At 38.3% G+C, this 13,223-nt stretch overlaps 1 protein-coding gene across 19 annotated transcripts in view; it reads right to left on the reverse strand.

Moving 5' to 3' along the window:
* The window catches only part of MAST2 (microtubule associated serine/threonine kinase 2), a 203,705-nt gene that overhangs the window by 81,208 nt on the left and 109,274 nt on the right, over positions 1–13,223 (reverse strand). For 2 of the 19 annotated variants that reach the window (XM_085585699.1, XM_085585697.1), the window contains exon 1: positions 1,217–9,072. The exons of the other annotated variants lie outside the window; for them this stretch is intronic. In XM_085585699.1, coding sequence (XP_085441825.1) covers positions 1,217–1,290 — 74 coding nt within the window. In that variant the 5' untranslated portion in view covers positions 1,291–9,072. Of the gene's footprint in view, positions 1–1,216; positions 9,073–13,223 lie in introns of those variants that run through there. 19 annotated transcript variants of the gene reach the window in all.

Below are 13,223 nucleotides of genomic sequence, written 5' to 3' on the forward strand. Positions count from 1 at the left end.
TCTATGAAACCACTGCTACAACTGCTCAATGGGTGGGAAAGTTACTGCTTGGAGCAGAGACATCAACACACAGCCTGAATCTCAAGGAGCTTTCTACTTTAAAAACACAGGCTAGAGATAACAATTTTGAAAAGAACAACATTGCTAGTGCAATTCCTGGCAACTAAAATCCCCATTAATTTACAAAATCTTTCTTTGTTGCCACTAAGATTTCTAAAAGTCAGTGACAGCACAGAACACAACTTTGATAAAATTTAAATCACAAATGTGGAATAATAACAAATAAATAAGAGTACCCTAAAATCCTAGTTGGTAGAAGCTACAATCCTCTAAAAAAGATTAATATAATTTCTGACAGCTGATGAACAAAAGTCACCCTAAACCTAAACCAGAGCTTATATTCTGAGTCTTACACAGATTATTAACTGTATCAACAAAGCAGCTGCTGAGAAATTCTGGTACCAGCTGCAACTGTTTACTCATAAATCTGTATATACTGCTTTAGTCAGAATTAGCTACCTACAGTCTTACCAGTAAGTTTTCAGGCTACAAATGTTAAGCTCCACAGAGCACCTGATGAGTGATAATTATGTTTATATTTCCCAGTCTTGAAGGGACAGCCCTGTACAGCATCAGATCCGATACCATTCATTAGTTCACACACTTCAATGGGATTTTATCAAAATCCAGAGAGCAGGGTAAATACAAGTACTCGTCCTATTAACTGCTACATTAACATATCCACATCTCTAATAAAAAAAATGCTAAATGTACTAAGCATTATTTCAAATTTAAGGTTATGCATATTTCTATGAAGACCATAAATGCTATAAGTCAAAATATTTGCAAGTCTTTCATGGTGCTGCTTATTTCAACATAATACTGTTTTGCTACTTCAAATAATAAAGCAGCTTCCTCCCAGTAAGCATCTATCCATCATTTTGTAGAAACAAACCCCTTATCATATTTACATAGTATGAGAAGGAACAATGCCTTTAAATAAATACCTTTAAAAAGAACGAACAGTGCATCTGCACAGTATGATTTTTACAATGAATACAATTACGAATCATTCAGAAATTAAGAAATCACATCTAACATACTAGGAATATGATTCAGTCTGTTAAAACAGAGAAAAAAAAGCAAGATTAAACAGTATTAAAACAAGTAGCTTAGAAAAACATTGTAAGAATTACTCGCAAAATCCTTAGATTACCTTTTGGATCGTCTCAACATGCTGGTAGCAGGCAGAGAGAAATTGGACAGCACTGTCCAAAAGGAGTCAGACATGATCTTTAAAAGCTTTCATTGCTGGGAAAATACAGCACAATCAAGCCACTAGCAATAAATAAGGAACTAAATAATACCAGTGACAGAGCCAATGCAAATTCCCTGTAGACCTTGCAAGCTGTTCCATTAATGTGAGACAGGCAGGCAAGCGTACATATTGCTGCTGTTTCCACTGCCTCTGTTTTCTCCCTGCTCCATCCCTGCCTCCCTCCCTCCACCTTAGGAGGCAGTGCAAAACGAGATATTTATTCTCTTCCTAATACATACACTTTAAACCTAGAGTTTGCTGAATACACAGCATACATGCTTTCTGTGCATCTCTCTGTGAGCATCTAATTACAAACAAAATATTTTCAGTATTTTCAAAACTGTAACTGGGCACTGTTTGCAATCCTGAATAACACAGGGGGGTTTAAGCTGTGTCTGCACAGAAAGCACTACTGGCTCTCTAGTTTGTGTTTTTATTCTGACATGGTGGCTCTTCTTTTCGTAACTACATGAGGCATATCAGGGGCATTTTGCTTATTTTTCTTAATTAATCTTCCACCTTTAAACAAATCCCATCTTTCATCTTCAGTAACCTAAGTGGATTTTTAATTAAAAAAAAAAAAAAGCTTCTAATGCCTCCCAAGATCACTTTAAAAACAGAAATCCATTCTCCTCCTGAAGTCAGCCACATCAGATCCACGTCAGTCACAGTAAACACAAACTCCTACGTAGCACCTGGTGTCTAAAAACAACTCAGCCAGCTGAATTTTGACAACAAAACATAAAGCAGGACTCATGTGATGCACATCAGAGGTTTTCCACACCCCCTTTTCACATCAACCACAAGTTCACTATTCCTTTTCATGCCTGTAGAACCCTCTTGCCATGTTTTTGCCTTTTCTGGGGTCTAAACAAAACCTCACTGGAGCTGCTTTTTTTTTTGTGTTTTTTTTTTTTTTATTTCGGTATGCAATCTATTTTCTTTTTATTGTGGCTTCTTTAAGCACTTCTGCCAGTAGGAAAGCTAATGACATTCTCATATTTCAGTCTTCTTGAGTGGCTTTTTATCACAGACATGAGAAAGATGACAATCAACAGCTGGCACAGCCTTCCAAACACAATACAGCCCAAAAAAAATCCACAAAAAATGTCTGGGAGAAAGAAATCCCACCAGACTCACTTTAGCTTTCCAAAGAATCTCATGGAAGAATTAGATGGTCTTCATACTTTTCCATTAAATAATTACATATTTTTAATACATACATTTATCAACAATCACAGTATCTGATTGAGTAAAGTATTCCCTTCCATCTGGAATTCAAAACAAGCAAATGGGATTTTTAGACTCTGTACAACACGACCATCATTTCTAGTGCTTTTAAACATTTTCACAAAGGTAATCTACATCACATAGTGAGTTGATTGGACAAAGTTAATTTAGAGTACAACCAAACCAAACTCTACCACTGTCTACTACTGATGAGAAAAATAAACACATTCATTTTTGTGTCCACATAATATATACCAATCAAGTAGAAACTGAACACTAGCCTTTTGGAATTATATTCAGGATATTATGTGCCTTTCCAGTTCCAATAAACCCTGGCTTTGAAAAGGTATGAAAATTTTACTCTCTCAGCTAAAACATGATTTGAAATTCATGACCAATAATGGTAGAATAAAAGTGTTCAGTTAACTAACAAAATAAACCTACCACAGTAGAAATAAATTCCTGACTGCTTATACTTAGCAAATAAGATCGCAATCAGCTAACACCTCTAAATCTGTATTAGTCACGCTTTTTACAAAAATGATTGAAAACTCAGTAGTTGAAGACACATCATTCATTATCACTGTACTCAGCAGCAGCACTTTCACATCTCTTGCAGGAAGGACACAAAAAGGAGAAGCCATTTTAGGAGAACATTTCTCCATGGGCATCAGTGACTGACAGCCCTAGAGCAATGTTAATCCAGCTAAACCCTGTCCATCCTCTGCTGTTCCTGGGGAACACAGGGCATCCCAAGCAGGGAAGGGGATGGGGTGTTTGCTATCATCAGAAGCCCATCCATTCACCTATCTTGCCATTTAACACAATTCTGCAGAGCTTTTACCCAAGAACTGGAAAAAGCACTTTGAGAATTACATAACACTGGTTCAAAACTAGCAGAAATTTCTTTTAACACTTTATATTCCTACTTTTCAAAATGCCTGTTCCACATGGAAGTCACAGACTCTAATCCTGCAAATCATCACCAGCACAAAAGCTGGTGGGACCCAGAGATTCCTAAGAAATTCAGAGTACCCAGAAAAAAATGGGAAGACACCACACTTGGAGATGTAGTGGTTTTGCTAGAAAAACAGAAGAACACAAACCACCAAAAAGCTTTTAAAATAAGTCATGTCTTAAAATATGACAGTGTCAACATTTGCAGAATTGTCTTTAGTAGCGACAAATATAGGAAGCGTAAGGATTTTCTCACACCTACAATGACAAATGAAATCCTTTGAAGGAACCGCCTTACTGTCTCTGCACAATCAGCAAAACATTTTGGAAAATTTGGACCAGAAACTTCTCACTAATTCAAAAATATACCATATCCTGTATATGAGAGAACATGTCAACAACATACTCACACAAATAGGTTACAAGATGAGTTTTCTATTTTATTTAACTCATAATAAGATTAACTTCTCTTTGTGAATTGCAGGCCCTGAGTTATTCCATGCCTGAAGAAACCTCTTCCTTTACAACATTCTCTCACTCGCCTTCCAGGATATTTAGTCTCCATCAATCTTCCTAATGCACCTTTCCCTTCTTTATGCCCAACTCGTCCTCTGAAACGACCACCTGCAGAACATTTCAGCAGCTCCTGTGATGATGGAGTATTTCTCTGTCAACCAAATGTACAGTTTCCAGAGCCCTCCTAATGACACTGCATCCACTGGACAGTTATAAATAGTCAGTGTCAATGACTTTCCCTATTTCTCATCTTTATCATTACCAATGCAGGACATTAATTAAGTCTGACATTAAATGAGAATGCAATTAGGCAAACAGTCCACATGAAACCCATTGCTTTCTGGACTTTTTTATAGCAGCTACATTTATCATTAAATAAATTTCCTTGGTATAAGATCATCTTCTTTTAAATAAAATCCGTCATTTTAGAAGTAAGCTGAACTCCCTGAAAAGTCTGAAGCAGTACCAAGCAGATCAATGACGTAACTTTGAAAAAGGATATCCCAAAGATCAAAATTCCTGTGACTGACTACATTTTAAGTTGACTATGTATCAAGAAAAGTTTCCACAAAGTACTGATTATGTTTTTAAACACTCCAACCAGGATGAACCACCTAAGCATGTGGTAGTTTTCAAATGAAGATGCATTTCCCAAGTTACACTGTGGTAAAGGAAAACTTGTAATGGAAACCAATTGAAATGCCATTGGGAAAAACATACCTCTTGCTAATTACACCATCATTTGCATGCTTACATTTATTAAGCGTCACATAAAATTGTGATACTTGGAGACATAAGTTTTTAAAATAGTCATTAGACTGAAATCCATTAATTATTCACTAGAAATGCCCAGAAATTTGAACTATTTTGCTAGCAAAGCCAAATTCTTTGAAGAAGTCACAACATAAGATACGTTCTATCTCTATAAAGAGCATACTGACTTATTTTAAACTTTAAATTGTATGCCCAACAAGCACAGAAAATTATTCCACTGTGAGTAAGCATAAGATGACACAAGTGAAGATACCCACTCTGTCACCCTACACTGAAAAAGCGTGTAAGGTGCAAAAACCCCAGCAGAAAATTTTGGTATTGCAATAGAGGGAAAGGAGAAAGTTCTTCCTTTATGCTTTAAAAAACAAAAAGGACGGTTCCTTTAAAAAAAAAATGACATGGGAGATGTGTGTTGAGCTATTTGGGGCATCATTATTATTTGAACAGTGACCTAAGCAAGTGAAGAACGGACTGTCTGAGCCGCCTGCAACCACGAGACTCCTAGGAACAGTCTGACAGAAAACATTAGGTTGGATGTATCTTCAAGGTTCACTTTTCTATCATTTGCTAAGATATAAAACCATGGATTTCTTCCTTTTGGTGCCGAAATCACCAAGCCACGCCCAAGATCTAGAGAGCCATAGTGTTTTACCGAGGTGGCTCCCATGGGTTCCAGTTGTTACCTCTGTATAAAAGTACTCCCAAAGACGTATCTGTATCAGATTCAACAAACAGCTGGGTCAAGGGTTTTGGGGATGAAGAACAACTAAACTTCCCTCTGGTGTGCATTCCCTATGCAAGGAACAGCCTAGTGACTGCACTAGTTAATGATTCAAAGGATCAGAAACATTGACTGAAGCAGCTATCAGGCAGTGTACCTGCATGGAAGCTGCCAGCTCCTCATGAAACTTTAATTGGGCACAGTTACTGGACTAACAGGGGTTGCCATCCTAGAGGACAGCCTGAAATGCTATCTAATGCACTACAATATCACTGCACAGTTAAGCACAAGCAACTGCTCTGATTTCAGTCTAGAACAACTCTCACAAAATTGTACTAGCTCAGATATAGAGGATGCCAACTACAGCTCCATCATCACAATCTTTTAAGTGAAGACTCTACTAAATAAGTGATAAGTGAGCAGTGTTAAAATACCAAGTTAATTGTGCCCCAAATCCTATGAATATTTAATAAGAAATAATCTTTCTTTGTATTTTTCTTTACAAAAATATCACTTATTAGTATGTTAATGTTCCATGCAACACTATCCTTCCCAAGTAACACCAGTAAGACCTTCAGCTACTCCAATATAACATAAGCTTAACATAATTTCAAACTCACAGACTTGACAATTGGGTTCAGATGCCATGGAAAGGTCAATTATCCTCTTTAAATAAGTTACTGGATCTTGCATTCTTTCCTTAGCCTAGCCTTCTTCATGTGTGATTCAAATGTCAGTTGTCCAATTTAATCAAATGAAACCTCCATATGTGATTCAAATGCCATAAAAATTGAGAAATGTTATTTGAAAAACAACAATACTGAAAATCAGGTCTGAAAATGTCACTTCCTGTTTACACGGAAATCTTCTAACGCTTTATCCAAAATGTAGTTAAGGACATTCAGTAGCACTTGTAAAAAATACAGCATCACAGAGTGCTGCTGTAACCCAAGATCTTCATCCAAAGGATCTCCCTCCCCTTCGCCAGCCAGAATTTATCCAGAAGAAAAAACAGACTGAACCTCCTCTTGCCACCATAGCATTTCCTCATCTTTGTCATGTATTATTTATCCCAAAGCACTTAAAACTTCCTTTTTAACCTGTAATACAGTCTTAATGAATTCACTGTGCAAATGGATTTGCAAACAGTTCACTTAATAACTTAATCTCTTCTCCTGCCACTCCAGCTTGCAGCAGCCTCTCCATGAAGAAGTACAGAACTTCAGCTCTTTGCAGAGGTTTTCCACCTCTGGTTCCCTGTACTTGTGTAACACTACCAGGCTATTGCTAATTCCTGTAACATGAGGTTTGTATATATCCCAAAGAGCTGTAACACATATTCCTTGACAGACAGGATCCATAACCATTCCAACAAAACTGTATCAGCAAAGCAGATTAGAAAAAGCAGGTGCTATTTCCTCCATTTTAAAGAAAAGCTACAGTGCAGAGCCTAAAGGAGAAATTAGGGTAAGAGCAAAGGCTGGCTGGCAGACTTTGTGTCTTCACAGGGAGTGAGGACTGAAGAAGAAAGGATGCTAAAACTAAACCAAGACAACAGGCAAGCAGTTAAGGTAAAATGAACAAAGCAAACCACAAAGAGAGGGAACTGAGCTGTATTTCACTGCATGAATAAAGAGGGCTTTGAGCTACTCAGCTCTCAATTACCAACTCACAAAAGCAAAAAGTGTTACCTTCATCTATGCAGGACCACAAACCCCCAGCACACATCCCAGGGCAGCAGCCCATGCCAAGGATCACCCTGGTGCCCCCAGGCTCAGGGCACACAAGGTGAGCAGTGAGCAGGGAGTGCTGTCACCTGTTTCACAGTGTATTACCCAGAAAACCAAATCAAGCCTGAACTCCAAAACAAGCCCTGGCATCTGATTTGTTTCTCAGTATAATTCAGGTTGTTTGCTCCAACCCCAATCTCCGGTGCAGGACGTTCCACTCTACAGCTTGTTTCCTCCTTCTCTGGTTAACACACTGAGGCTCAGCTGAAATGTTAAGGATATTGTAAAGCCCTTGCATTTACCATGGCTTTTCTGAGACAAAAAGCTTATTTTGTAGGATGTTGGCTAAGAAGAGTTATTCTGGGAGCAAGGGGAATGCTAATGTAATGAACAGATGAAGAGGATGAATTTTACATTTTCAAGCATAAATTCTTAATGAAGTTAGAGCATGGGATAAGAATAGACTTTACAAAATAAGCATGGTACAAAAGAGACATGAGAAATCAAAACCATGCTTGGGAAACATGAGGGGTGCTAGCAGACACACACACATACGAATAAAGGAGAAAAAGTTTATCTAGTTTTAAAGGCAGAATTACATCCTTATTTGGACATGCATTTTTAAGATAAATTGGCCCCTATTTTAGCCATTCCTCTGGAATACTATGAATCTTCACAGCAAGAGCTTAGCTTTTAATCTTAAAGTCAGGGAAAACTGTGATAAGATTATCATCAACTGTCAGACAAACAAACTACTCCAGGTTGTGAGCCTCAGAAAAATATATAACACACAAACAGATCCAACATAAGAAGAAGCCTGGACCACAGATTTCTAAATAACTACAACTCTAAATAGCCATACAGTTCTAAATAACTATACAACTGTATCAACTGTTCTACTCTAATTCTGAGAAACCCACAAAGGCGGTTCATTACAAAACTGAGGTTTCCTAAAATACACATATTATTTAGAAGGTCTCGAATGAAGACATTTATTTTATATATTACTTTTAAGATGCATGTCTACCTATATATAAGTGGAGACATAAGTGTTAGAACCCAGAAGCAGATTTAATAAATTAAGATAAATTGACTCAAACTGAATTCTCAGCTTTGAAATAAAGTACAGAATGGACAGATATGGAACTCGTAATGATTTCTCCAGTCTCCAGAGAAACATTCATGTTGAAATACTAAAACCAAAATTTATCCATTTGCAATGCTGTATCTTACTATACTTTACTGTAACATTAAAAATGGCACAAATAAATCTAAATAATACAGCTAGAAACAAAAATATGTAACAAAATTGCTTGGTTTTAAAATAAATTACTTTCATAATCCACCTTACCAATGACCTTTTAAGCCATCTCAGATATAAAGAAAAAGAGGAGGTGTTAATAAATGGGAATATCCATCATGTATTCACTTTCTTTTCTCTTCTTTCAAAATTTTATTAGGAGTTGTAGTTTATAGATTAGGGAAAGATAAGAAAATTAAAATTTAAGCACAAATGTACACAATAATAAAATTAATTTCTAACAAAAACATTTTCTGCGCTACCTATTAAAGTGTAGCGAGTAAGAAAAGAAAATCCTATTTCCAGCTGGCCAAAGTGTTTGGTACACCACGCAGGCTCCTAAACAAACACACCAGCGGGCAGAGCACAGATGCAGACCGACACCAGCTGCGTGTCCCAGAGCTCCGTCCCAGCAGGGCACGCACAGCTCAGAGCCACGGGCCGCTCCCCACGCCGGCCAGCACTTACAGGAGCACGATGTAGAGCAGCGAGCGCGGCGTCCTGCGGCCCAGCCTGCAGCTGCCCTTGCTCGGGACAGCCGGGGGGAGCTTGCAGAAGCGACAGGTCCCGGTTCCGAGATCCATCTCGGCACCGGCGGAGGCTGCGCGCGCTCGGCCGTGGGGCGCAGGCCGGGACACGTCCCCACGGCCTCTCCTCCACGCCAAAGACAAACGCAGCTCTAATCCACTGCATTTTGCTCACGCTAATTACGAGTTCCCTGCCAGGGCAATGAAGACACTCGTGATTTTAAAGGAACACTTCTGGTCAATATTTGTGCGTTGATTCGCTTGGAAAATCGGGCGTGTAATGATTCTGGAATCTTCCAGTCTCTCCAAAGCAGAATGGGCAAACAGTTGCATTAAAATGAAGGGTGGGAGAAAGCTAGTATGGACTTCTTGTCTTTCAGTGGAAAATTTTGCCCTAAAAATTTGCTGAGAATTATAACTTGACCTGTTCTGCTATTTAAAATTTCTCATCTGCTGACAAATACAAGTGAGACTCCCAGGAACAAAACAAAAATTTAATGAAGAGTACAAAAAATAATATTCACCTTCTCAGACAAGCTATAACCCAAACATGCATTATCACTTCTATTTGCGCAGCATGTCTTTGATGAGAATCAAAAGAATTACTTCCAAAACCAGCTTTTTTAGTGTTTATGTAATAAATGCCCATCTCAACTCAGAGATGTGACAATGCAATTCTAAGTGCACAGCCAAGTCTTTCCCAGATGGCTGGATCAATAACATCCCTGCTCTAAAGACCTAAAGGTCTGAAGAAAGGAAAGGCCAGGGAGAACAGGAAGGAAACAAAAGCACACAGAGCTCTTTCACCACAGCAAAGACTACGGTTTGAAGATTTTATTTTAGAACATTAATAATTCATAATGACAGTGTAATGTAAACTAGGTTAGAAGATTATGCTCTCAAGTACCACACAAGGGATTGAATGACAGAATAATAACAACTAGCCAAAGTAGCAAAATTTCAGGAGATAAATGACAGGAAGGGAGAACTTGGAGCACTAAAAGAAGCATATTTGAGATGAATGAACAAAAACAGGACTAGAGAGATACTGGAAAAAAGGGGAGCACAGATGCAGCCTGTAGAAAAGAGAGCATAAGTGGGTCCATTTACAGCAGAAGCAGCTCTGCAGGCTCTCTGGCATGGTAGTTATGAATACTCAAACAAGAGCATAAATTTCAGATAAAAGTTCACCATAGCTCAGGATAGCGAGACATAGCTGAAATGGGATGCCATATCAAAAACTGATGAAAACTTGCCCTGAGATCCTCTTTCCTTCTTTACATCATAAACCTTCCTTAAGCTTTCAGGTTAATATTGATCCACTAAATGGTTTAACTAACAAAATTAAATGTGTAATTCATGTCTTCAAAAAGCAATTTTTTAAGGAAACACATTGGAAATGAACCTGCTGCTCGTGGGCAGAATCAGTCCTGGGCTGACACACACAGCTATGTAAAACAACCTCTGCATCCCCTCAGCTCCAGGCCATGAAGGTGACACCAGCTACTCACTGTTAGGACATCTCTACTATTAGTGCTTCAGCACAAGACATTAACAGGCCTCTTTGCACACTCACTGATTTTCCAAATTAAAACTAAAAATAGCCCCTGGTTGCCTCATAGTCCAATTAAAAACAAATCTTGGAAAATGCATGGCACTGTCTATCAACAATATTAAACACATGACTGTCTGGTTAAGAATTTTATTTATTTCTCAGAACTATTCCCTTGCCAGGAATCTTTCACTGCTCTGGTTGTTTCTGTATCCAAGATCAAAATGGCTTAGAAGGAGAGACTACTTGGAAGGAGCACACCACTGTCGTTAGAGGAACTGTCTGTTATTTGAGCATTAGGACAGAAGAAGAAAGGCTTCAATATTTACTGCAGTCTCTTAAGAACCTTCTGAACTCTTCATTCCTCCCTAGAAGTTGCTGATACATCCCAAGCATCCCAAACTCTGAACAGTGCAGGGTAGTAAAGGAGTCAGCTCAAACAAGGGTGCACCAGCAGATCACAGTCTTCAAACACAATTATATAGAAAAACCAGTTATGAACCATAACCTTACATGGTTTATAGGTAAAATGGCCAACAAACAGTAAAGCTCTCCAACTTCTAAAGTCACAAGCACAAGCTCCCCTCTGGGAGCCTCCAATTTCCCAGGTCAAACCACCAGGTTATGATTTACAATTGGTCCCATGGAGGGCAGCCAAATGGTGAGCCTGGAAGGAGACAAGAATTCACACCTCAGGCTACAAACCCCAGGGTTTAACTCTTCTGCTACTGCAGCTCAAGGCAGGATGCAGGGATTTTTGCATTTACATAATGCCTTCACATCAAAAAATTATATAAGGCAGGCCATCATGCCTCAGTATTGCCAACCATATTAAACAAACAGTTTACCATCAGCCCAAGACACACAAAAAGTTATCTGAGCCTGTCACATTTCAAGTATCACCAGTGTGTCCCTCCCATGTAGTTTTCTGGATGGGAAAAATTATTCCCAAGAATAATAAACAGTACAAAGGAAAAGGAATAAGGAGAAAAAAATCCATTAAAAAATAAATCAGTTCTGGGAAAATCATTCATTCAATGTGATATGTAGATTAGAATTCAGTTGCCAAAAGCTTACCTACTCAAAATTCATAATTTCACATTATGCATAATGATATATCCACAAGGTTGTTCTGTTTCTCATTATTCTTGAATTGCTGATCTACACTGGTTCCAAAAGTGACATTATGCCATCTTGCAGTCAACTCTGACCAATTATTTAGTACATTCAAGAAAGCAGAACCTGTACCAAATCAAGCACTAAACCAGGAGGATAACACTTACTGCAAAACCAGAACAATTTCCAAATGTCATTCAAACTGAATATAGGCCTCTTCATTAATCCTCCAGCATTTGTCGAATAGGAAAATCTAATTTAAAAAAAAATTAAAACCTGTATGATATCAGGTGACTTTATACTAAGCAAAATTTAGACAAAGATAGGAAACCATCAACAACTTTTGATAAGCCTTGAGATATTTCAAAATAAGAACAAAGAAACTTATCAAGTCTGAATTCTGAAATGTTTTTGATCTTCCTTAAAAATAAGGAAATTCTGTGTACAGCTACGGCCCTGGTGTTGTAAAATATATGCAGTCTTCAAAACCCAAACCTCAGGTGATCTGGGGACGTGTGTGCCAAGAATACATCCTTGTGCTGAGGAAGGGATTTCTGCACCTGACTGAAGCAGCAGGGCTGGAGTTACAAGACTCTCATCAAGGCACACGAGCAATCCTCAGGCACAAGATAAAGAGCCATGGGCTAACAGGAGACCCATTCCAAGAAGGTGGATGTCCCCATCCCCACCCTCTGGTGAGGGCTTGCTGACCAGCACCCTGCAAATCTGGAAAGCCCGCTGGATTCCTTGCAATGGAGCAGACCTGCCCAGGACACTGCCCACCCAACCTCACTCATACACCCAAACAAGCCATAGCTCTAAATATACGTCTCCCCTCATCCACTGCAACAGCTTGTACAAAAAAGGCTTTAAATAAAGGCAGGCAGCCCTCCAGGAGATTTTCTGTATGCCTATGTATAATGTATTCTTGTTACTTACCACAGTTATTGATGAAAGGCTTGTTTCCTAGAATAGGCTTTTTATGTAAATAAATTAATATATTCTTAAATTATATCACAGATGTCCATAAAATCCTAATTATATAAAACTCATAACATTGTAATTACACACTGATCAAGTAATTATGTACTGTGCTTAAAGACTATTTTGGAGCAACGTTAGGTTTCCCATTTTGTTTTACTTAAATAAGACAGCAAGGGTCTGGTCACCATCACATCTACAAATGGTGACCAGATTTTGTAGAGGCTAGCAGAATTTCTATTAAACTATTCTGAAAAGCTATAAAAAAATTAATAGCTATTTCCAATAGACTTCATTAAAGCTAAAATTTCCAAGGGAAAACATTCCTATAAAAATAACCTCTACCATACATCCCTATAAGAACATGTTCCACAACTGGCATGAATTCATGAAATTGAAATAGCACGAGAAAATGCCCCTTGAATGATCCAGCTGAAGCCAACTCTTCCCTTGGTTTGTTAGGAAATTGAAGCAAATTTCCACTGAGACTTCACCTCAGCT

The sequence above is a fragment of the Lonchura striata genome, chromosome 8, assembly GCF_050655825.1.
Source record: "Lonchura striata isolate lonStrDom1 chromosome 8, ASM5065582v1, whole genome shotgun sequence".
Taxonomy (NCBI): Eukaryota; Metazoa; Chordata; class Aves; order Passeriformes; family Estrildidae; genus Lonchura; species Lonchura striata.